We start from the raw sequence: 23,920 nt of genomic DNA, 5'->3' as shown, positions 1-23,920 counted from the left end.
AGCTATTGAATGACTATTTTTTATATGTGTAAAATTATCTGAATTGAGAGAGTTCGGGAACTGGGTGAACTAAAGCACTGTGATAGTGAGTATTACAAGTGATAAGCGTAAGTAATAAAATAAAATGGTCAAACTAAATTGTTTAAATATAAAACAAAAGATAAGTGATAAGTCCGTGGAAACAACACTGCTCATTTACGTCTGTCAGCAGCCGTGCTACTGCTCCTCTCTCAGCCATTCACTGAACAGGGTAGACGCAGAGAGAGGTGTGTGACGGCAAGAAGAAAGCAAAACTCGCGCTCGCAGGACTATGCTGGCAACATTTGGAGGTTACTGAGTTTTGTCCAAAAAGTAGCTAGATTTGTCGCTAGTCGCTTTTTTGAAAAAATGTCGCTAAAGGGGTCTGAAAAGTCGCTAAAAATAGCGACAAAGGCGCTAAGTTGGCAACACTGTTTAAGACCCCTTTTCAGTTGGTAAACATGGTGACGTTTTTTGTGGGCGGAGCTTAGGTGGTGGCAGAACGATAGCTCTGGCCGCTTCACTAACGTTAGTTTGCCAGTTTGTTAGCTTGTTTTTTTTTAATAATGACTGGAGAAAATCCCATTTTATCTTAATGTTACTGTCCAGTAACGCGACTGTTATTTGCAAAAGTTATTTTAACGTTAAGTATTTTGACCCGTACACGCTCAGTCAATGGATGGACGATCTGACAGGATTAACGTTAACGCTACCTCCGGTTGAGTGGCCTGACTTCTACACCTACCTGATAGAGAAACTGATGCCATATCTTTAGATGCCTATAACTGTACTAAATGGTCACGTACAAGACTTGTGTGGTAGCCTACGATCCGCAGTTCTGCATAGCCAGCGCCAAGGCCAGACAGAAGACAACAATGTAAAGAGTGACATACGGTGCAATTTTAATGATGTGAATATTTTGTAGAAATAAAAATTCCAGATACAGCATATTCATTTTTTAACTGATTACCCTTTCTTACCAGGTTCTTCAAAAAGTCTAATCACAATCAATCAAAACAATGTATAGCCAAATTGGAGCCTGTACTCCGTCGATTCTTGCACCCAACAACACAACAATATGACATTTAATAACAATAATAATAATTTAAGCTCATTATGTAGCCGAATCTGTACTGGTTTGTGTTGGCCATAGATATGGCCGCCTCCAGTTTTGCCACCAGCTAACGCCGTGACGTAACTGTGACGTCGTCGGCTCGAAATTGGTCTATACGTGTTGTTTATAAATTTCCTTCAAATTTTGACTACAGTGAAAGTAGTTTTCACTTATTTCCTCCTTTTGCTCCTCCCACTTGTTTTCTGGGGTTAATTTGTAAATGATTTTATAATGATTTTATAAACATTTTTTTATTGATTTGGTGATTTACTTGAGAATTAGAATTTCAATATCCATGATATTAAAATATGAATGAATATGTTTATTTATCCCATATCAGTATTATGTATAAAAAAAAACTAAATAAAATAAAAAAACTTCCATTTGCATTTAGGAGAAAAACAGTCATCTGTTTTATTTCCCAAAATATTTAAAAATGTCAATTTTGCAACACATTTCCATCACAAAATGCTATTAAATAATAGGCTATATTTGATATATTTAGTGGAAATGACACTGTGGTGAAAATGTTTTTGATGTTTAGGGAAAATGTTATAAATGGTGGAATTTGATGCAGCTTCACAGTAGACAATTAAGTAAATGAATGAGTGAGTGTGTGAAACGTGTTTTCAGAGATTTATTTCTATTCTCAAGACATAAGTGCCTTAATTTGAAAAAAAAAAAAAAAAAAAAACCTAATAGGCCTATAGGCGAGAAAGTTCAGTGAGCTGATTCTTTTCTGTTCTTTCTTTTTCCAGTTTGTTTGCCAAAGAATGGATATGTCTGCAAGATGCTTGTGGAAATACAACCTGCACAAGATCTGATTTTTGAACGACTGTCTTCTTGTCTCCCAGTTTTCAACAAAATCCCCTCATAGTGTTAGCTGTTAAGGCACCATCAGACCATGCAACTAATGGCACAGCGAGGAAATGTTTCCTGAATGCTCAGTTGCTCATATCAGCTGTCTAGACTCCACTGAGATTTATGTGACATGTTCACTTTAATAAGGATTACTCTTCTCATTACTGTTATTGTTCCACTTAACTATGATCTTTGCTTTTGTGGATGTGCTCATGCTGAATATGAGATAGATGGGCAATGCTGCCCGATGTGTGCTCCTGGTAAGACTGCTCATAATAAGTTATACCATATAGTTTACATATTTTACACAATTTGTTTTTATTTTTATGCTTTTTATTTTTCAATCTATCTTCTTTATCAAAGTTTTTTACTGTAAGTTTGTTAAATATAACTTCAGTAGTGATGATAATCTGCTTTAGTCTGCATTAATGATTTTTTTTCCTGCATAAAAGCCAAAAAAAAAAAGTGAAAGTTAGTATATGACAATGCATTTTACATCATATTGCCAAAATTGACAAATTTTATGTGCTGCTTTTTAGGAAACTGTGTTTTTTGGCACTGCACAGATGACACCAGCACAACGTGTGTTCCATGCCCTGAATTCACTTACATTGATGAACCCAGCGGCTTCATAAAATGCTTTACCTGTACCGTGTGTGATGCAAGTGAGTGTTTCCTCCTTTATATTCGTTCATCTAAAAATTAAAAAGTTGTTATAGATTTTATTAATTTGAATCTGTTTGATATTTTATTGCAGGTGATTTAGCATCTGAAGAGATGTTAGTTACTCAGGGGTAACTGTTCGTAAAAGTAACTTATGTAATATGGTTTCTGCTTACTCATTTCTATCTTAGACAGAGGAATAAGAGTGATTAAAGCATGTACTCGGTCGTCAGATACTGTTTGTGGGCCACTGGAAAGATTCTACTGTATTGATCGAAATAAAGACAGTTGTAGATACGCTGTGCAACACTCTGAATGCAGACCTGGACAATATATCAAACAAGCAGGTAAATGATAAAAGTATATAAATATGAACAGTGCATGAAAGGCTGTTTATTGTTATCTGTGGTGCATTAGTTGCAGTTAAGGAAACAAAGCATTTTTTTTTTATAACAATAGTAACCTTTGATGTAGTCAACTATGTGTCCATTATCTTTTTAGGTACTGGCTCCACAGATACTGTGTGTGCTGACTGTACAGATGACACATATTCAAACGGATCTTTCTCATCCTGTTTACCACACACAAAGTAAGTACTCCCTTAAACTGCTTGTACGTGCTGTTATTCATTTTTGACAAATCTGATCCTGGATATCATTCACAGATGTGATGCCATAGGACTTACTGAAACAAATCCAGGAACTCAATCATCTGACAGTGAATGTGGAAATCCCCTGTTGACTGCTTCAACAGCCATAGCTATTAGTGTTATAGTTCCTTTATTAATAATAATTATATTAGTAAGTGTTTTTAAAATTGTTCATATTCGAAAGAAGAAATGTTCTAAACATTCAGGTAAGCTTTATTAATTTTTTTCTGAATATTTATGTAGTATGAGATCTATATAGTTGTTTTATTATTCAAGAAATGTATTATTATCATCATTTATTATCATTATTTATTATTCCATCTTTTTTTTTTAAAGTACACATACTGCATTAAATTAAACTGGGAAGGGTCATAGCACTTGCATATTGTTGTCCTATTGTTAGTTTAACTGCTTCTATTGTTCTCATTTGTAAGTCGCTTTGGATAAAAGCATCTGCTAAGTGAATAAATGTAAATGTATTAATGACTTTTCTATGCATAAATTAAATACGTAATATAGGCCTACAGTATAACTGATACTGTAACTTTTATAATAATTTTGACAATCATTCATAGACTACTGCATATTTGCTACAATACAAAAAGATGGTGATGCAGTGAGAAATATAATATTGATTAAATTACTAATAATTTGTCTTCATTCTGTTCATACAGGAATACAGGTATACTGAACGTTTATTTATTTCTTTTTTTTAACATTAAATGGAAAAAAAAAACAGCAAATATCTTTTCTATGTTTTAAATAAAATATATGTTTATTTGTTTTTTGTTAAAAGGAGACAGGAAATTATTTAAATGAAAAAGCCAGCACAAAAGGTAAGAATAGTAAATCACAGACATTTAACACAGTTTAACAGCTCATGTACTGTACATATAGGAGAAAAAAATTGTGCTTGTACAAGCTGAAATGTAATGCTTTCCTTCACGGTGTTTTCAGTTATTGGTGGCAGGATAAATACTGAGACAGTCAGATTGGAAGAACAAGTCCCAACAAATTGTGAATGACTACAGTTTCCAGACTTGTCTTCACATTCTCTAAAGAATTTGTCATGCCTGAAGTCCAGCAGATAGAGCCACAAACTGAGACACCCATTTGACCAGCGACGGCTCTGCTTATGAAGTGCTGTGCCAATAAGCCTCAGAAAAGAAAGTTGCAGTATGAGTGTTGCAACAATATGAACATGAGGAATATTACAAAACTGTGATAAAACACTTAAATACTTCCTTCAGTTACTTTTGCACAATTATAATTTGTATTAATTACTTAAATGTATTCATTTTGCATTATATGAAATCATCATTTTAAAACACTAATGAATGTTCACTTACAATTCGTGCATATCTGTGTTTTCATTAACTTCTCAGTAGCTACTTTAGTTATTGCATTTAATACAATGTCACTATTCTACATCAGTTAATTGTATTTGCAATTGATATTAGTGGTTTGAATTTGAATAAAATATATATATTTTTTCACATTTGGCATTCTATTGCATATCCTATCCATAACCAACTCCAGAGCCACCGTTGGCCAAATGGATTGCAACTAAAAGTTGTCTTGTAACCAGTAGATTCCTGGAGATGAATTAAGTGTCTCTGCAGGTTCACGTGGATAAGGATGGTGAGAAATATATGGTTCTTACCGTAGAGATTATAACATGTTTCACTTTTAAAGCTAATATTTTATTTGTAAATTGTAAATCATTAAATTGATACTCATCCATGTTTTTTAAACTGGTATACAAACCACATTACTGGACATTACTTGTATAATTCTGCCTACAATGAAAAATAACATCTCTAGCACGCTAATCAGAAAGCCATTACAACCATTAACAAAACTGAAAAAGACAATCACACCCTTAAACTAAATAAGCAATGTTTAAAGCGCTGAACCATGTTTAAGTGAAAGTGTGTCAAGCTCATGTGTCTCTCTAAGCAAAACAGACTGATCAGCAGCTGACTGTTGCATAACTGTAATAAAATCTTAACAATGGATTACTTTGTATCTTTCAGGGTTAGTTTTAGTTCTGTTAGTTTCACTCCCTCAAGGACCATACAAAGGACTTTTTAGACCTGGTGTGTCTCACCCACGGACCTCTCGCTCTGCATATTTTTCCACACCAGCCTCAGAGAGCAGTCCAAGGCACGCTTGCCCATGAACAGTCCTCTGAGAAATGTTGCCGCCTATGTGGGAAGTAGTGGATCTTCATTCACATCTGCACTGCAGAAGAAGTCTCTAGCCCCACTCCGGTCCCAGAGCCCAGCCAACTGTCCAACACGCCCATCACAGACATCTTGTCAAAGCCCACTGCAGGCACAGAGCCCGAGCCCACCGTGCCAGAGTCGACACCTGGGCACAACATCGCCCCAGAGCCTGAGCTTGGAAAGTCTTAACATGTGCTTGAGCCGGCAACACCATCATTCCAGAGGGTGTCCTCGTGGAGTACTATAGGGGATGGACTGGAGCCCCACCCATACTCCCACCGCTAAGCATAAGCTGTGCCCACTGCCTGGCCTTTGTAATGTATTGAGGAAATAGAAGGGGCAATTCCCCAAAGCCTCTCATCTCTGCTGGTCCCGCCCCGAGTCCAATCTCCTATGGTCCTGCCTAGCTCCAAGTCTCCTTTGTCTCCACTGGTTCCACCCAGCTCATACATTATTCACATTAATCAATAGGTACATTGTTACATTTTTGTACGTTGTGTAACAAAAAAATCTGAATAAAAAAAAACTTTAATTTTTTTACATTGAAATACTGAAGATGGTGAAACGTTGGTGTAAACACCAGAAAAGTCTCCCATGTGTTGTGGACTTAGTCTCTTTAAGTCTCTTCTAGCACTAAAAACTAAATTATGTCCCAAAAACAAAACAAAAAAGACACAGTGGCATGTGGGGTGGAAAGGGGGAGGCTTCTGTAGTGGTCCAATTGACACGGAGACTCCTAACACCGCCCCTGTTAGTTGACACATAGCCTACCTTCAGTTTGGAAGTTGGTTGTCAGGAATCAGGATTTTTATTTTTATTTCATTAGAATTCATATGCAAACGACCTTCAACGGTAAGTGTTTTCAATTGATTAAATCGAGATGACTGACGTGACTGTACGTCACTGTTGTAGCCTACATTACATTAAAATTTGTTGTGTGCAAATTGTATCAAGAAGCTGCTGTTTTCAGACATCGTTATGCACAGCGAAGATATCCTCATATCTTTTAAAACATCCACTGTGTTTGAGAGAAATAAACTGTAATTCGTCAACATTTAGGCTACATTTATTTAATATCCTAAAATGTTAAATAGCCTTTCCTACCGAATGACACTGTTGTATCAATCACCTATTTAGATTAAGCATGTCAAAAAGAACTGTTTACAAAAAAAATATATAAAAAAATAACGAAATAAAATAACTAAAAAAACTATTTAGCCTAATCACTTAACTGAAATAACTATTAAATAATAAAATAAATAACTAGAGAACTGGATGACTAAAATCAGCTTGAAAATAAATGCTATTTCATGAGATGAACACCCCGATAGAGTAAAACGTCACGGAGCATATTTATTTAGCTATATAGGAATTTTTATTTATATAGTATATGTTATACATTTTTATTTTAGATCACCTAGAAATGATGTTTAATTTACAATTTTTTATTTTGAAATGTATGCTATGAAAATTGGCTTGAAGCCAGAGCCAATAGAGTGGTGCAGGTATGACACCACTTTGGTTCCCTCGACAAAAACTCAATAGGATTTTTCCATTTATTGTTAAAAACAATCTCTGTGATCAACAAAAGTTAATTGCACGTTTTGTCCATCAAGATAATTATCACAAGATGAACACAACTTTTATGAATTTTGAAGCCAAAATGCAGTCACCAGAAGTAAAAAGCTAAAGGTAGGCTATGGTGAACTACACCACGGTCCCACGAATTCAACGTCACCACCACTAAGCCTCCGACAACTCTCAGTTTTTATCTAAAAACATTTTCTCATAACGTTTGAGTTAGAATAGTTTATAAGAGCACTATTATATGTATAACAAGGCTGTTAAAGCATAAGCTTACCTGTTCGGCGTGATGACGTTTAATCTCCTCGACAGCCTCTGTAGTCCCATTTAGCCACTTGTTAGCCACCGCCTTTTTCAAGACATGTAACAGCTTCAAAAAAATCACGAGTGGGGTATTGATGTATTTTATGTCGTAGAATAAAACGTGAAAGTTTCTTGAGCTTGTGTTCACCACAGACCTTATTTCAGCCATTTAACCAAAACCTCATTCAAAAAACCCATTGACTTCTGGACATAGAACCGGAAGTGCTAAAAGTGTAACTCGCTTCCGTGTTTTGGCCTACAAAGTGTTATCATACCTGCATCGCTCTATGGCGAAAGTTTTTGCTCATGGAGACCCCTCCCCTTTTTGGAGGTTTTGTCTATTTTTGGAGTTCACTCCCCATTTTGGAGCTCTTCGGTCTGCAGCTATACCTACTTGGAGAAACTGACTCAAATGAACTATATATGCCTATCCCAGGATCCATCACCGGGGTCTATATAGGCTACACTTTTTTCCTCACAATTTAGAGCAAGGGTGTCCAATCCCCTAAAAGTTAAAGGGGGGGTGAAACACTCAGTTTCAGTCAATCTCATATTAATCATGAGTACCTATAGAGTAGTATTGCATCCTTCATATCTGCAAAAAGTCTTTAGTTTTATTATATTTATAAAAGAAAGATAGGCTGTACCGAGTCTTTCTGGAAAAAAACGAGCGGCTGGAGGCGTGCCGTGTGGGCGGAGCTAAATAATCACGAGCATATCAGAACCAAGCGGCAACATTCTAATCTGAAAAATGAAGCCTACCCGGAAGTGCGAAAAACTGCAATACATAGAAAATCCGCTAGAGGGAGGTCCCAAAAGGGAGCAAATGTCCATAGACCCCATGTTAAAATGTCCGTTTTCACAGCATAAATTCATGTTTTTACAGGTTGGTCCCATGGACTTTTATTGTATTTTTCGATAGCTTCCGAGTGCCTGACAACTGTGAGGGGGGTGAATTTTTTTCTAACTCGTTAGTTTAGATCGTATTTAGATATAAAATGTATGACAAATAAGGGTGTGGTTAACTTTGATTGACAGCTTGATTGACAGCTTAGGCTGCGCCAAGGAGAATGACAAAATAAGAAGCGCCATTTTTTAACACAGTTGAAATATAATACTACTGTTTCTGTATCATGAAATGTAGTTTTAAGAGTTTTTCAGGCGAGAATGTAGTTGTTTAAAGCTCAAATCTGTGGTTTATTTAAAGATTTATGAAAATTTTATCCAGTTGTGAGATCTAGCGATGACCGGGCGCTCGGCGCTCATGTACCCAGCCTGGTACAGCCTTTCCTCGGCTAGTCGTTCTGACGTTTGCCGCCGACTCTGGCGTCTCTGTAGTGGTTAAACATGAGATATATGTCTTGTCTATATCTAATGGGCGATTTTTGGTCTCGTGAATCTATAATTTGTTCCCTGGGCAATCGTTTTGGCTGAGGGGAAGTTTCATAACTTTATAAGCTATTTAACTTTACCGTTGTATGGTTAGACTAGAGCGCTGACTTTGTATGTTTGACTGAATTGTTTGCTTTATTTGTATAGCTTCTTATACCTTTTACTTATACTTTTATAATGGCTAATATTGATAAAACTGAAATTTAACAAAAAGACACTGGGTTGAGTTTTGTCATTTTAAATTTTAATACAACGAAGATGATCTGTAATGTTGTTTACTGCAAAATCTGTTGTTTAGTACAAATGCACATATTGCCTGGACCATATTAAAATGTTTCATATTTTTATATTATATTTAAAAAGAAAAGAGGCAGGTTTGTGTTTTATATTTTGTTTTTTTTATAAATAGGCAAACGTTATGTGCAGTGAATATAATCAATACGCGTTGCCTGAACCACATTTGTGTGGCTATAATGTTTAAGATTTCTTTAAATGAAAACGAAAAGAGTTAGTATGGTGTTTTATAACATATTTCGTTGCCTAAAATATACACAGAGATAACCGGAGTAGCAGAGCGAGCTGAGTGACGCGCGCTGCGTCAGAAGGTGGGCGGGGTTAGGATTGTGCGCGTGCCAAAAAACTTTCCGAAACTTGTGACAAACCGGAAGGAGTATTTTTGGTACAGAAATACTCCATCAAACGTACAACTTAATTTTTGAAACTTTGTCCATGTTTAGCATGGGAATCCAACTCTTTTACAGTGTAAAAAACTCAGTAGCCTATGCATGAAATAGCATTTCTTACTTGGCATTAGAAACTTGAAGCTAGAAATGTGTGAAGAGGCAATTTGAAGGTACTCTGAAGGAACAGTGAACTCTGCAGGACAGTGACCCTCCAGGACTGAGGCCCTGTTTACATCTGGCATTAGGACGCGTTTTGGCCGATCGGATCACAAGTGTTTGACGCTAAATACAGGTGTACAGGTTCTTCAATGTTTTGAGCTTGTCCAATTTTGACACCCTTGATTTGGACATTGTTGATTTAGAGCATACAAAAATAAATGTTTTTTATGATTCTTAATAAATTAGTAAGAATTCTGACTGGCTGGAAATATTAGCAATCTAGCATGCTAGCTAACCAGCATAATATGGTAGGTAAAAATAATAGGCATCAAATAGACGTCTCTCTGTTGGATCTTTAAAATGGATTATGTCATTGACTCTGCTCATCAAAGCTGACAAAGCTGATATACATTATCGCTTTATTTACATAGTTTTAAATAGCACTGTAGGCTATACATCGTGTCATGTTTTCTACTAAGTGTACATGGACAGCAAACTGTTTGTTGTTGTTGAGTCATTGACCATGTCATATGATTTCTCCTTCTCATTAAGAAATGAGACTTAACCACAAACTATGCAGTTTTTCCACAGCAATATCACAGAAGTATTGCTGTAGTAATCATGTGTCTTGGCCTAGGGTCGCCAGTCTTGTTCTACTAAGATCTACCTGCTTGCTCAAACCTGAAAATTAAAATGTTTGACATTGACAGTTTATACTTGATTTGATCTGTTTGAACTTGTCTTTTGTTCACAATTAATGTACATAAGTCAGGGCAAGTTTGATTAAAAACACAAAGGACAAAAAAAATGTTTTTTATGTATTTGGATCTTTGTTTTATGCATAAACATTCTTAAATTGATACGATCCAGAAATAACAGAGACTAACCCTGAACACCTTTAAATCAACACTTTATTCATGTTTATGTTGGTGTAGAACTCAGTACTGTCATTTTGTCATTTCAGCTGTTTCCAGAATGCAACTGTTGGAGTATTGCTATGTGTGAACCTGCAGAGACACTTAATTCATCTCCAGGAATCTACTGGTTACAAGACAACTTTTAGTTGCAATCCATTTGGCCAACGGTGGCTCTGATCATAATTACTTCATCTAATGCTGAAGAAACCAGCACATACTATTTGTCTCCACTTTAAAACTGAATAAATAAATCTGCATTTCACTTTATATGAATATGATTAAGTTCGGATTTATCTTATACATTGCTGCAGTTGTCACTTTGAACTTCGAACTGTGCTTCAGTGCATGTCCTCCTGCTGAATATGAGGTTAATGGAGAATGCTGCCCCATGTGTGTGCCAGGTACAGTATACACTGTTTAATGTTTGGTTCTGCCTTAAGAAAATACTGAATGAGTGACAAAGCTTAAAAATGTTCAGACTTTATTAGGCAAACAAAATGAAGTTGTGTTTTCAAATAACAGTAAACAAAGGAAAGTTTTTGTTTGGCTATTAACAAATGTGTGCATGTAAGAACTGGAATTGAGAAAGTATCACTTGAGGAGGTAAAGTCATCCCTGTTGAAAAATCCAGCATTGCTGGTCATGCTAGCATGAGGTTTGTTTTGCATGCTGGGACCAGCAAGAGATGTTTGGTGTCAGTAACACTAGCTCAGTTTTTCTTGAGAAGAGCATACTGGTCCACCAGCTAGACCAGCACTCTAACCACCTTAAAGGAGAACTCCGGTCAATTTTAACATTGAGCTCTTAAAATTTTTTTGTAAATTTGGAGTGCTGTCAATACAGAGAACAACGACAAAAATCGGTGTTGCCTACACCATGTTATCCTCTTTTTAAAATTTGCACCCTGTTGACTTCAATGGGGCAAGTTTTAAACCTGCTTTTAGCCTCTTAACATCCTTGATGTGTCATTACAAGTGCCCAGCCATGTGAGTGATTCCTTCAGAGTGAACACAGGTGAATCTGACTGCAGTAGATGTGAAAGATATGAATAAAAATGATGTTATTTCAGCCAGCACACATACCTGTATTTACATCCTGTTTTCGGTCGAAGTCCACAGTAGTCGATTGTCGAGTTCACGCGCGTGATCATAGTAACTAAACCTATGCGCGTGAACTCGACAATCGATTACTATGGACTTCGACCGAAAACAGGATGTAAATACAGGTATGTGCGCTGGCTGAAATAACATCATTTTTATTCATATCTTTCACATCTACTGCAGTCAGATTCACCCGTGTTCACTCTGAAGGAATCACTCACATTGGCTGTGCACTTGTAATGACACATCAAGGATGTTAAGAGGCTAAAAGCAGGTTTAAAACTTGCCCCATTGAAGTCAACAGGGTGCAAATTTTAAAAAGAGGATAACACGGTGTAGGCAACACCGATTTTTGTCGTTGTTCTCTGTATTGACAGCACTCCAAATTTACAAAAAAATGAGCTCAATGTTAAAATTGACCGGAGTTCTCCTTTAAACCATCCTGGACCAATGTGGAAGTTATGCTCGATTTTCCAGCTGTGATATACTTATCTGAGAAGACATTCATCAATTTATACAAATATTTGATATTTATGACACACTGAGGATGTCACTGCATGATCTGATGACAGAGCACAGCAGTTCACTAGAGTGACTCAGGAGAATTCATGTTTTTCATACTTTACCTTTGTAGGAACCCATGTTCATTTGCATTGCAATGAATATGTCAGCACCACTTGTTCTCCGTGTCCTGCATTAACTTACACAGATGAACCCAACGGACTCACAGCATGTTTTCCCTGCTCTCTGTGTAATGCAGGTGAGCATGTTTCACAAAATTAAGACTTGAAATAAAGAAGCAATTTCTACAGAAATGAAAAAGTGTGTTATGGTTTCAACAGGACAAAGAGGAGTAAGTGTAAAGAGAAGCTGCACACGCTCTGCAGACACTGTCTGTGAGCCACTGGACGGATTCTACTGCATTGAGCAAAATAAAGCCAGCTGTACATTTGCTGTGCAACACTCTGAATGTCACCCTGGACAATATATCAGACAAGCAGGTGGGTGAGGTGTATCTGTGTAGAATATTTAGAATAGCGAGAATAGAATAGAAAGCGGCCATTATTAGTCTTGCTAAACATGATGACAGACCCAAGTAGTACTTATAATGATTATTAAGACAGTTATTGTCTTTATATTCTTACAGGAACAGCATTTACTGATACTGATTGTGGTAACTGTGCAGAAGGCACTTACTCTAATGGCTCTTTCACTACCTGTCAACCACATTCAAAGTAAGAGATTATCATTAAGTGTTAAAAAGATTGTTTTATAAACGACTACAAATTCTAATATTGCTCTCAAAAATTTACAGATGCGATACTGAGGGACTTGCAGAAATAAAACCAGGAACAATGTCATCTGATGCTGAATGTGGGAATTCAACAAGTGTTAATGCTTTTGACAGTTTTTTAAATTGGACTTCTGAAACTATAGCTCCTTTTCTCTAAACTCTACACACAAAACCACATAACATGCACACAACATGCAAAATGTCATGCATCTCTTGCGAAAGCTAACACTTCATTCAAAACGATTTAACTCTGCTAAAAATTGTGTTTTGCATAGTAACTCTACTCACAAATCATCAAATGATTAGCCATATACACAAACACGAATGTGAAAAATGTAAAACAGTATTATGTGCTTGTTCAGTGTGCAGTGGACTCTACAAGAGTTTGTCATGGCAGTCAAACATACAAGTATGTGCACAAATTACATACATATTGTATAGTAGCCTATACAGTATGTATGCACAATTGTTGCACAATCGATACATTTTACAGTTATTGAACTGAATCAACACTGAACTGACTTGAGCTGAATAATAGAGCTGCTTATCAGGAGAATTTGGTGAACAAATTATGTGCAAGTGTTTTCACACATGATCGTTGGATGTAGGTAATCAGTAGTTGAGTGTGGAATTTAAATGCCAGTGTTTCTCAAATTAAACACAAGAGCCTAATGCAAGCTATTTTTTGTTACGGCATAAGTTAATTTGCATAAACTGAGAAAAAAATTAACCACATATTTAAAAAAATAAATAATAATAAATGTGTCCATATAGTAAAATGTCTCCATAATTGACTAGCCTATGTGATCATATTATTTCCTTATGTAGCCTATGTTCATGTTGTGAACTTGTGACAAATATAGTAAAGACACGGAGGGATGGGCATTTAATGTCAAATATAGCCCTACATGTATTTAATCATTTTAAATCCTTGAACAAGTGAAACACGCATTTGAGCCAGTGAGACATTTGAAAACAGAAGCATGATGGATAATACATCGGTGAGATGTGTGTGATATTTCTGTCATAATACGGTGAACAAATATTATTAAGTGTTTATCTGCTAAAAATATTGAATCTGTCCACGTCTTTAACATTTTATCATTAAAGATTTAATGTTTTAAGATGATTATTTGTTGTTTGCATGTTTTTTTATGTTTTTATTATGAGCCGTTTAAATATGTTTTAAACCTAGACATTTTTAAAAAAAATATCCCCTAAGCTATTTGTTTTCATACAGAGAAACACACGTTTCACTGTTGTTTCACACGTTGTTCAAGGCTTTGTATTAAATATAATAAATATTTTTATTTGACATTAAATACATACTCGGGGTCTAATTATTATTTGTTACAACATGAACATAAAGGAAATAATACGATCAGTCAAATGGGAAAAACTTTACAACATGTAAAACATTTATTAATATTTTTTAATAAAAAAGGTGTATAGATTTAGCCATACTAGCCTATAACCTTGAAGTAAACTGTAAACTACTGTGTTTGTATACATTCATTGACATTAAGCATGATCAATAGGCTGTTTTAAAATTGCTCATTGTACATCATGATACATTTTGCATATTGTATGAACAGAAATGTGACTTTATTTAAAAGTATTGTTGTTAAATATTGTAAACATAAATCCGATCAAAATCCATGTGAAAACAGTTTAGGCAGAGCGACGTGACTATGGCAAGCCGTTAAAACATTTAATCCTTAAAACCTACTAGTCTCTATTTTCATGCTACTAGTACTTATTTTTTAGATACTAGTATCTATTCCATTAAGTTGTACTCATTCATTAGCTACTAGTGCTTATTCTTAGGTAGTGCCTATTCGTTAGATACTAGTGCTTATTCTTTAGGTACTACTTATTCAATAGATACTAGTAGGCTACCTATTTATTTATTCCAAATGTTACCAGTAAGATTTTTAATTTTACTAGTAAGATTTTTAATTTAACTCTACAGTGGCCGTTCTGACTAGTCATAACATAAGACGAGTAAAAAAGCAGTTGTGACTAGTAAAATAAGAATAGTTACTAGTAACAATTACAAAAGATACTAGCGTCTAATAGTATCTATTGAATAAGTAGCCTACTAGTAGCTAATGAATAAGTACTAGTATGGGAGAAAAAATAAGTAAGTATCAATTTAATAAGTACTAGTATCTATTTAATATGTACTAGTATATCTAATGATTAACTAGTATTTATTGAACAAATACTAGTATCTAGTAATAGGTACTAGTATCTAAAAAATAAGTAGTACCTAATAAATAACTACTTCTATCTAATAAATACGTACTAGTCACAGCTGGAATACATACTCAGAACTGAATAGTTGATATCTGAATGACAGATCCCCATAGAAGTCAATGGGAAAAAAATTACATTTGTTACTAGTAACAAAATAATAGTTACTAGTAACTATCGAAATAAGTACTAGTATCTAATGAATAAGTTCTAGTATCTATTTAATAGGTACTAGTAACTAATGAATAAGCAGTATCTAATGAATAAGTACTAGTACCAATTTAATAGGCACTAGAATCTAATGAATAAATAGGCTACTAGTACTTAATGGAATAGATACTATCTAAAAAAATAACTAGCAGCATGAAAATAAATACTAGTAGGTTTTAAGAATTAAATGTTAAAACTGCTTGCCATAATGTTTATTTTCCACTCCACCCCTGCCACATCGTACAAACTGTACTCTGGACTGGTGCTACGTGTTGTTACATCTAGGAAAGGCAGACAAGAGGACTAACCTGTTTCTTCGTGTTTCCTCTTCAAATTACTAAGGTGAGACTTTTTGTACTGCGATTGTCTAATTCGTAGACAGCTAGTGTTGATGTCTGTGCGACATTAATTCGTTACCATATGCTTTCGAGTAGGCCTAGATAAAAACAAGTTTGACGCAGTTCTTGAAAATGGTTATTGCATATTGTCAAAACGTCTGTTGTCACTTTTTAAAGGACAAATCCAGTGAAAAATGAACCTAGGGGTAATTAACACATGGTTACCGAGTCGATCGTTCCCTGCGATGCGTTTTCATGAAAATCGAATGTATAGGCTAGAGTTTTATCTTTAAAAACAGATTAGCTCATAACACTAGTATATGGGGCACAGAGTAAGTAAAAGTAAATAGCTAGTTAATACCACTAACAATTAGGCTCAAAATAGCCTCACACTAACACGGTAGCATAATGAGGGTCCCTAGATAACCGAAGCATTGAGAACTTTGTAAGTGTACAGACAGTTTAATAAGAAGATACTTTATAAAGACAGTACATTACGCGTTTACAGACAGGCGTCATCTTGGAAAACAGTCTCGACTAATCGAGTCACGAACGCCGTGCTAAGTGAGCTGGTCGATAGGAATTACGCATAGTGAAATCTAACGTAGCACGGCGTTCGTGACTCGACTAGTCGTGACTCGAACGCATCGCAGGGAACGATCGACTCAGTAACCATGTGTTAATTACCCCTAGGTTCATTTTTCACTGGATTTGTCCTTTAAAGTAGGCCTACTCATACAACGTTTCGCTCAAATACTTAGCCGTTTAGTGAATACAAATATAAAATTATATTTTAGCAGAATTACTGCGAGACGTTGGTAGTTGTGATTTCACAATATAAACTTTCATAACTCTAAATAGGAGTGTCGACTACCTATCAATAAGAAACCTACAATGGCTTTTGGTTTCAGTTTAAGTACCGGAGTCTGTCTATTTATCTTCACCTCGAACGCTAATAACCTCTGCCCGATTATATAAGTCAGTCGTTTCACAAGTTCGCCTGCCTTTCCAGTGTTAAAGGGATAGTTCACCCAAAAATGAAAATGTTGTCATCGTTCACTCACCCTTAAGTTGTTCAAACCTGTGTGGTTGCATGAAAGAATGTCGGTAACCAGACAGTTTACGGTAGTCATTGACTTCAATAGTAGGAAAAATCATTAATCATGTCCATTTCAGTCGTGTACATGATTGTGTGTGTGTGTGTGTGTGTGTTCATACATCAAGTGCCAAAACGTAAAAAAGTAAATTAGGTAAAAAAATTACATAACAGCACCAGAGGGTTAAATTATGCTTTATGTAAGCATGCCTGGATCTGTTTTAACATGTTTGTTGTTCATGTGTATGCTTTGTAAGAACAAGTCAGACCTTGTCACAATTGCTAAATATTCAAGATATCTTGCCGTTTAAATCCCTTTTAGTCAAAAATGGCCACAATGAAAACCCAACCCTGCATATCCAATTTCCTTACTAAATGCATATTTTTTGTCATTATTCTGTTCTCTGAGGCCAAGGCTTCTCACATTAGTTTTAAATGACTGGTTTTGCTCCCTCTGACCGTTAACCCGTTAAGATCGGGGACCATTTTTGGGGATGCTATCTACCCAAATTGAAACGCTTCCCATACCCACATGCGTTTGTCAAAATAGACAATTTTGGTGTCATTTTACAAGAAACCCTTTGAAGTAACATAAAACAGTGCTAAAGGTGAGAAACATTTAAGTTTGAGCTGTAATACAATTTTTTTTTTTTACCAACGACAGCTCACAGAAACGTGAAAATGGTCTCATTTGAAAGATAACATCCTATAAGCTAAAAGGTGATATAAAGTTTGTGGGTGTTTGTGGCTGACTGAAGCAGTTATTGGAATGTGATGCTGGTCTCTGTTTTCTCAGTGTGATCCTATTTCACTGCGCGATTCTTTTGAAGATCATTCGACATATGATTTTCTCACAATGAAATAAACTATATTGGCAAATTCCTTAGAATGAGAGCTTTCTTGTGATATGACTTGACTGTTTTGTGAAATATATAAATAAATAAATATTCTTCGCAATCATCAAGCGGAAATTCGTGTCTGGGACCAATGCATATTTAAGCTAATATTTAATTTAATATTTATCATAAAAACAAAAGTTATGGTATTCTTTGTAAAGTTTAGATTGTAAAGATAAGCTATTGTGATACCATAAATTGGGTGATACCAGGGAAGCCTATAAAAAGTATGTGTAAACATTATAACAAGTTTTTTATACGGTACAGGGTCCGTGGAGTTAAACAGATAAATACAAATAAAAATAAACCTTTTTTGCTGATCAACCTCTTTGCATGTGAAATGAGTATGTTTTTGCTGCTCATATGGCCTTTTTGGATTAGTGACATTTTTAGTTTTCAAACATACAGCATATTTACTTTGTATATCAAATACTGATATGACCACTTTAACACAACTCCGTGGCACCTTTAAAGCAGGCCTCATAATGGTGTTAAGCTTCACCAGTGCGCCGACGCACTGAATCGTTCTTTGTTTTAGTTCAAAGTTACTATTAGATTTAATGTTATTACCTTGACAAACTATACATCATTAAAAAGATATTCTCATAGGTTTGTCAGATTTCTATAGAGAGGAATAATATTTATTGAATTTATACCCAAATGTGCCGATGTAATCATTATGAGCGCTGGATGCTCTGATATACTGTGTTTTCAATTAATTCTAAATTTACAATAAACTGCCAAGTGTCAGCTTTCAAATGAGACCATCCTTGTGCTTTTAGTGCAAAGGATTCATGAACTGTTTCTGTTTTAGTTTGGGTATGCCATTTCTGGGCATTTTTCAAAAGTGGGGGTGCTGGCTAACAGGTTAACATATGCATTGGCTATAACCATTTTATTTCAACTCTTCACAGAATTCAGCTGATTACTCTGCTTACTGAAGAGGAGTCATGTTGAGTGTGAGGAGGAAGAAATGTCTGGTGGAGTGTTCTTCCAAGACATCTGAAGACTCCATCAAGCTGATGCTGATCATCTAAAGGCAGTCAGCCTGTCATCAGGATCTGAGATAACCTTTATATGCATATAAACACAGAGCTAAAGCACCTCTCAGTCGACAGGAATGCCAAAGTATTCCGACATCTAAACTACTATTGAATGTGAAGTTGTGAAAAAAAATAGGTTCATGAAGTCTAAGGGAGAATCGTTTCCCTTCACTTTCAAGTGAACTAAATAAACCTGCCTTGCACTGTAAATGGACATGTTATTGTTAAGGACCATTATATCCACTGTTGGCATTGTCATCGCTGCTCATTTTGAGCTTTGTTTCTGTGGATGTGCCCGTGCTGAATATGAGATGAATGGAGAATGTTGCCCCATGTGTGCTCCCGGTACAGTGAAACTATTTTTTTTTTTAAATTTTGGGTTGTATACAGTAATGGCTGGAATACACAACACAACTTTTACACAGATTTTTGCCCAGATTTGCAGTCTAGAGAAGTCGATACAAGTTGTCAAAAGTCGGAGCAAGTCTGCAGATTTTAGGCAGGCAAAGTTGACTTTTTTTTTTTTTTTTTAGCTTTAGACTGATTCCATCCAGTTGGAGGATATCAGACCTCTTTTATATTGTGATTTTAGATGCTTGTTTCATTTGTCATGCATCTCTTAGCAAAGAGACACATGTTTCTGTGAGTTTGTTGTGCTTCAAACGACTTGAAAGTCATGTAGTGTGTTATTCTCAGTAGTTTAGTGTATGATGTCCAGTTTTTCCTCGGTAACCATTTACAAAGTTGGCAAGTGCATGATGCGTTGTGTTTTAAAATCTGGTCATATTTTAAAAGTTGTGTATATACTACACCAGCGTTTCTCAAACCTGCCTTGGGTGTTATTCCAGAAAGCACCGTCACATATACCCTGAACTCTCGGTTGATTGACCCAAACCTTTAAAAAAAAAATCCAAACCTTGCTTATTCGAGATATGCAGGTTTCAAACTACAGTCTGGAGTAAGTTCAGTAAACCTGAAGTATGAAACTCAGAATTAACAGTGACCACTCAAAGACATTCTCAACTGAGCACAGAATCAAGGAGTCACCAGTAAAAGGAATGCCAAGAAAAAGCATGCCATATTACTTCTTTCTTCTTCTTTTGTTTGATGGCGATTTACATTCTTAGTGCATAACGCTACCCATGGGGCAGTTGTGCAATCATTTTTTAACTAATCAGTTTTTTAATCAGTTTTTTATTACTATGAATAAAAATATTATTGTTTGTTTGATTATAATTATTAATTAAAAAATTAATTTAAAAAAGTACCACCAGCATTGCACATTTTGTATATCTCCCTTATCTGACACACCCAATTCAGATCTTGCTGTCTCTACAAAGGAGATGATGAGTTGAAACATCAGTGTCGGCTAATTCAAAATTCAAAATGTGTTGTGCAAGAACAGGTTTGAGAACCCCTGAATAATGTGTTCCGGCCTTAAGTAATGTTGTTAACCAATATAACATAGTAGGAATTTATAGATCCTAAGGAGTTTAAATAAAAATTGTAAAGTCAAAGTCCAAGTATACTTTAAGTGCCAGAAGCCCAAAGATGCGCTGTTTTTAAACTATTGATTCCGTTCATTGAAGCTGTTTTGGCTATGTCATATCTTATGTGTAAATGTTTTTGGCTGCAACCACACATCTGTGTGACTGATTTCAGCTGATCAAACACAATTTACTTTTTTTTAAAAAAATTTATAGGAAACCGTGTTTATTGGCATTGCACTGAAGATACCACTACAACATGTGTTCCATGTCCTGCATCAACGTACACAGATCAACCCAACGGATTAACAGAATGTTTTCCCTGCTCTGAGTGTGATGCGGGTGTGTGCCCAGTGATAAATGCAATAACTTATGATAAAAAGATTTAAAACTACTAATAAGGTGCTGTCTAATGCATTGCACTTTAGATATGATGAGGTGCTTTGTTTTTGTGTCCACAGACCAAGGACTAAGAGTGCGGAAAGCCTGCACACGCTCTGCAGACACAATTTGTGAGCCACATGAAGAATTTTACTGCATTAAACCAAATAAAGGCAGCTGTGAATTTGCTGTGGAACACTCTAAATGTAAACCTGGACAATATATTAAACAAACAGGTGAGTGTGTGTATATACTCAATTGTAGTTTTAAAACAATAATGAAAATAATAATTTTTAGTACTTAAATACTATTTAGCACAAGCTTGTTTCCTGTATTTAACAATTTGACTCAAATATGAGGTAATCTGTATTTTTTGATTACCCCAGTAACCTTAGTATCATCTTTGTTAACTTTTTGTATCTCATTCAGGCTCTCAATATTTTTACAGGAACAGCATTTACTGATAGTGTGTGTGCTGACTGCACAGATGGCACTTATTCAAATGGCTCTCTAATGGCATGCCAACCACATTCAAAGTGAGTAGTGTTCACAGATTTACAAATATTGATTAAAGATTACTCTAATAAGACTGGATATACTAATATTATTGACTTAAACATTTTCAGATGTGAGATTAAGGGACTTACAGAAATAAAAGCAGGAACAACATATTCTGATGCTGAATGTAAGGAAGTGACTTCAGTTGGACTTATAGTTGGAGTCACAGTTGCAGTTACAGTTCTCATTGCTGTTTTGGTGCCATTAATAACATACATCATATACAGAAAACTTAAAGCATGTTGCTTTAATGAACGTAAGAACTAAATTCTTATAAGAAAATTACATTAAGTACTAATTTTAATGTGTTAGTATTATTAGCATTAGCAGCGTTAATACTTTTTATATTGCAGATGAACGTTACAAAACACCACAGCAAGCAACAGAGGATGATCCAGAACCAGTAAGTGAATATTTGACCACTTCTTCTATGTTAAACATTTAAAATAGGATTATAATAGGAAACAGTCTAAACGTTGTATATAAAGCTTTATTTTGCTGAAATAATTTCTTTTTTGTACAGAAAGGACAGACTTCGTTGAACCTACTTTGATAAACCAGGATTAGGTAAGAACCAACAGCTGGCCTTATATAATGGTGCTGAAATGAAACCAGTTGTGTAGTTCTTCCTTTGAAAAATTGCTTGCTAGTAAAGGTCCTGACATTTTTGAATCCATGTCTCACAATCTCCAAATGACATCCAGCTACTTTTTATCACTGATTAAGCAACCAGTATGTTGCTGAAAGTTTAAAACTGCCATACTCATTTGTTTGCTGCTCCTCTAAGAACAGATTAAGTTTTTCTTTTCAGTGTGTATTGTGTCACAATGTAATGCAGGCTTTGCAAGAAGGCTGTTATTGATTGATGGGGCAAATTATGTTGGCCCTAACAACTCATGAGTAAGCATTATTACTCATTTTATTGTGTGAAGAGGGTGTTGTAATCTTTGTCTTAAAGACAAAGCAGAAAAAATGGCCTGTTTAATTTTAAGGGTCAGAGTCATGATTGTGAGACATTAAATAAATGAGTACTTTTGGTGCAAAAACATTTTACTGACAAAATGGACTTTAGGGAAAAAATTAAATTATAAAAATGCATGACACTGCAATTATTTTCAGATATTCGTTTCCTGTCTAGACTATGATGGGAGAAACTGAGCCATTCAAATCTCTTAATTGATTGAACCAAGTGATTCACTCTTTAAATCTGCTTGAAAAACCACATGCTGGCAACACAGTGTAACAAGAAAACAACCAACACATGTGTAGTGTCACTTTTTAACCAACCAACAAATATAGGCCTTATCTATCATAAAACGAAGTGTGTAGGTACATTTCTTTAATTAATTTGTAGTGTTTGTTTTTGTTTTTAAGAGGGCTTGGCTAATCAGGCCAAGATAATGAAATATCAGTCTCAATGTTTCCATTATATACACATTATGTCATTAAAACTGAACCTAAATTATAAAACTGACCAGAGATCAGTTAAAACCAGACTCTGATTCATGGGTGTACCAGATCAACAAAATTTCCAAACATTTCAGAACAGTGCCAGTCTAACACCTATCACTATAGTCTATACCCTCTCACTGCTTTCCGTCACTTGCATGACACAAGTGGTGCAGTGAAATCAAAAGACCAAGGATGAAAAAGTGTAGCCTATATTATACAGGCCATTTTTATGTTGAGACAGACACACACAGGCCTTTTTAGAGATCACATGAAGAGAAAGAGAAAAATGGCTAAGCAGTGGAGCAAATTATTAATAATCCTTTTCTTTCCACAGAATCACAACATTTCAGAATCCGGCCCAGGCTCTGTTGGTGCGAAATTGTAGATAGCTTAAATGCATACTAATAGGCTGATAGAAAAATATAGCAGTATGTTTTTGAAATTCCATTCCAATTATTGGTAAAATGATTTGTAACAAATCTTAAATGTCTCACTATTCGTATGGTGGAGCCATTGCTTATTGCAACTGCACTTGAGAGCACCCTCACTAATTTCAGTTGCTCGGTGATTTGATTCTTATCCATCTCACAGTAAAATTAAACATTTTAGTAAAATTGAAGCTAAAGTTCAGGTAAATGTTGAATTGTCCATCTGATGACACATTCATTAAAATAAATGTACAACAACTGTGAACAACTAATGAATTGTTATTTTTATTGCAATGTAATCTTGTTATGATGCATACATGTCAATTTAAACAATGAATAGTAATATACAGACAATGATGCATGTGCAACAATAATAAACTGCTTAGTTATTATCTACTGTCTTAACACATTATAACTATCATAATATTGTTGGTTTCTATTAATATCAAAGGCTATATGCTTATAGCTTTTGTATGCTCCGCCTCCATGTCTCTCGCCTAAGGGAACCATGTCCTAAAAAACCTTTAACCTGCTTTGGACAATGACCATGGATGGCCTGATTCCAACACTCCAGTCAAGAAGAGAACATAGCCGTTTTAGTCTAGACGGATTTTTGAAAAATGGCCTTCTATAAGAAGTGAGGAGCATTTATGGGTACAAGTCGGGAACCGGCCTACCTTACATATTTCAAGGGTGCTGAGTCCAAAAAAACTGGTTCCCAAGCGAAATTTTGAGTTTTTTACCTTCTAATTTGCATATCAAAATGGCCGCCAAATTGCCTATCTTGCTCAGTCGTTGGGCCATTTTCCC

The 23,920-nt window shown here is 35.4% G+C and overlaps 2 protein-coding genes across 5 annotated transcripts in view; both read left to right on the top strand.

Annotated features, from left to right (window-relative positions):
* Positions 1-14,094, top strand: part of LOC311098287 (tumor necrosis factor receptor superfamily member 14-like) — an 18,622-nt gene extending 4,528 nt beyond the window's left edge. For 2 of the 4 annotated variants that reach the window (XR_014609443.1, XR_014609444.1), the window contains exons 2-9: positions 1,891-2,253; positions 2,533-2,658; positions 2,848-3,003; positions 3,158-3,245; positions 3,321-3,511; positions 4,102-4,141; positions 4,263-4,946; positions 5,342-6,081. Coding sequence is in view for 2 of the 4 variants with exons in the window: in XM_084138419.1 (XP_083994545.1) it covers positions 2,124-2,253; positions 2,533-2,658; positions 2,848-3,003; positions 3,158-3,245; positions 3,321-3,511; positions 4,102-4,124 (714 nt within the window). In the remaining 2 variants the exon portion in view is untranslated. Of the gene's footprint in view, positions 1-1,890; positions 2,254-2,532; positions 2,659-2,847; positions 3,004-3,157; positions 3,246-3,320; positions 3,512-3,534; positions 3,988-4,101; positions 4,142-4,262; positions 4,947-5,341; positions 6,386-10,618; positions 10,973-12,305; positions 12,432-12,513; positions 12,673-12,818; positions 12,907-12,986 lie in introns of those variants that run through there. The other 2 variants (XM_084138418.1, XM_084138419.1) reach the window with 2 other exon arrangements.
* Positions 14,095-15,647: 1,553 nt separating this feature from the next.
* On the top strand, positions 15,648-23,507 carry LOC311098285 (tumor necrosis factor receptor superfamily member 14-like). Its single transcript, XM_084138410.1, has 9 exons — positions 15,648-15,773; positions 18,676-19,149; positions 20,508-20,633; positions 20,753-20,908; positions 21,121-21,208; positions 21,299-21,486; positions 21,584-21,633; positions 21,754-21,797; positions 23,017-23,507. Exons 2-8 carry the CDS (start codon positions 19,014-19,016, stop codon positions 21,781-21,783), a joined length of 774 nt encoding a protein of 257 aa, XP_083994536.1. The 5' UTR covers positions 15,648-15,773; positions 18,676-19,013; the 3' UTR covers positions 21,784-21,797; positions 23,017-23,507.
* Positions 23,508-23,920: the final 413 nt, after the last annotated feature.

Source organism: Abramis brama (assembly GCF_963993115.1).
Source record: "Abramis brama genome assembly, chromosome: 16".
Taxonomy (NCBI): domain Eukaryota; kingdom Metazoa; phylum Chordata; class Actinopteri; order Cypriniformes; family Leuciscidae; genus Abramis; species Abramis brama.
This window is presented reverse-complemented; position numbering and strand designations above follow the sequence as displayed.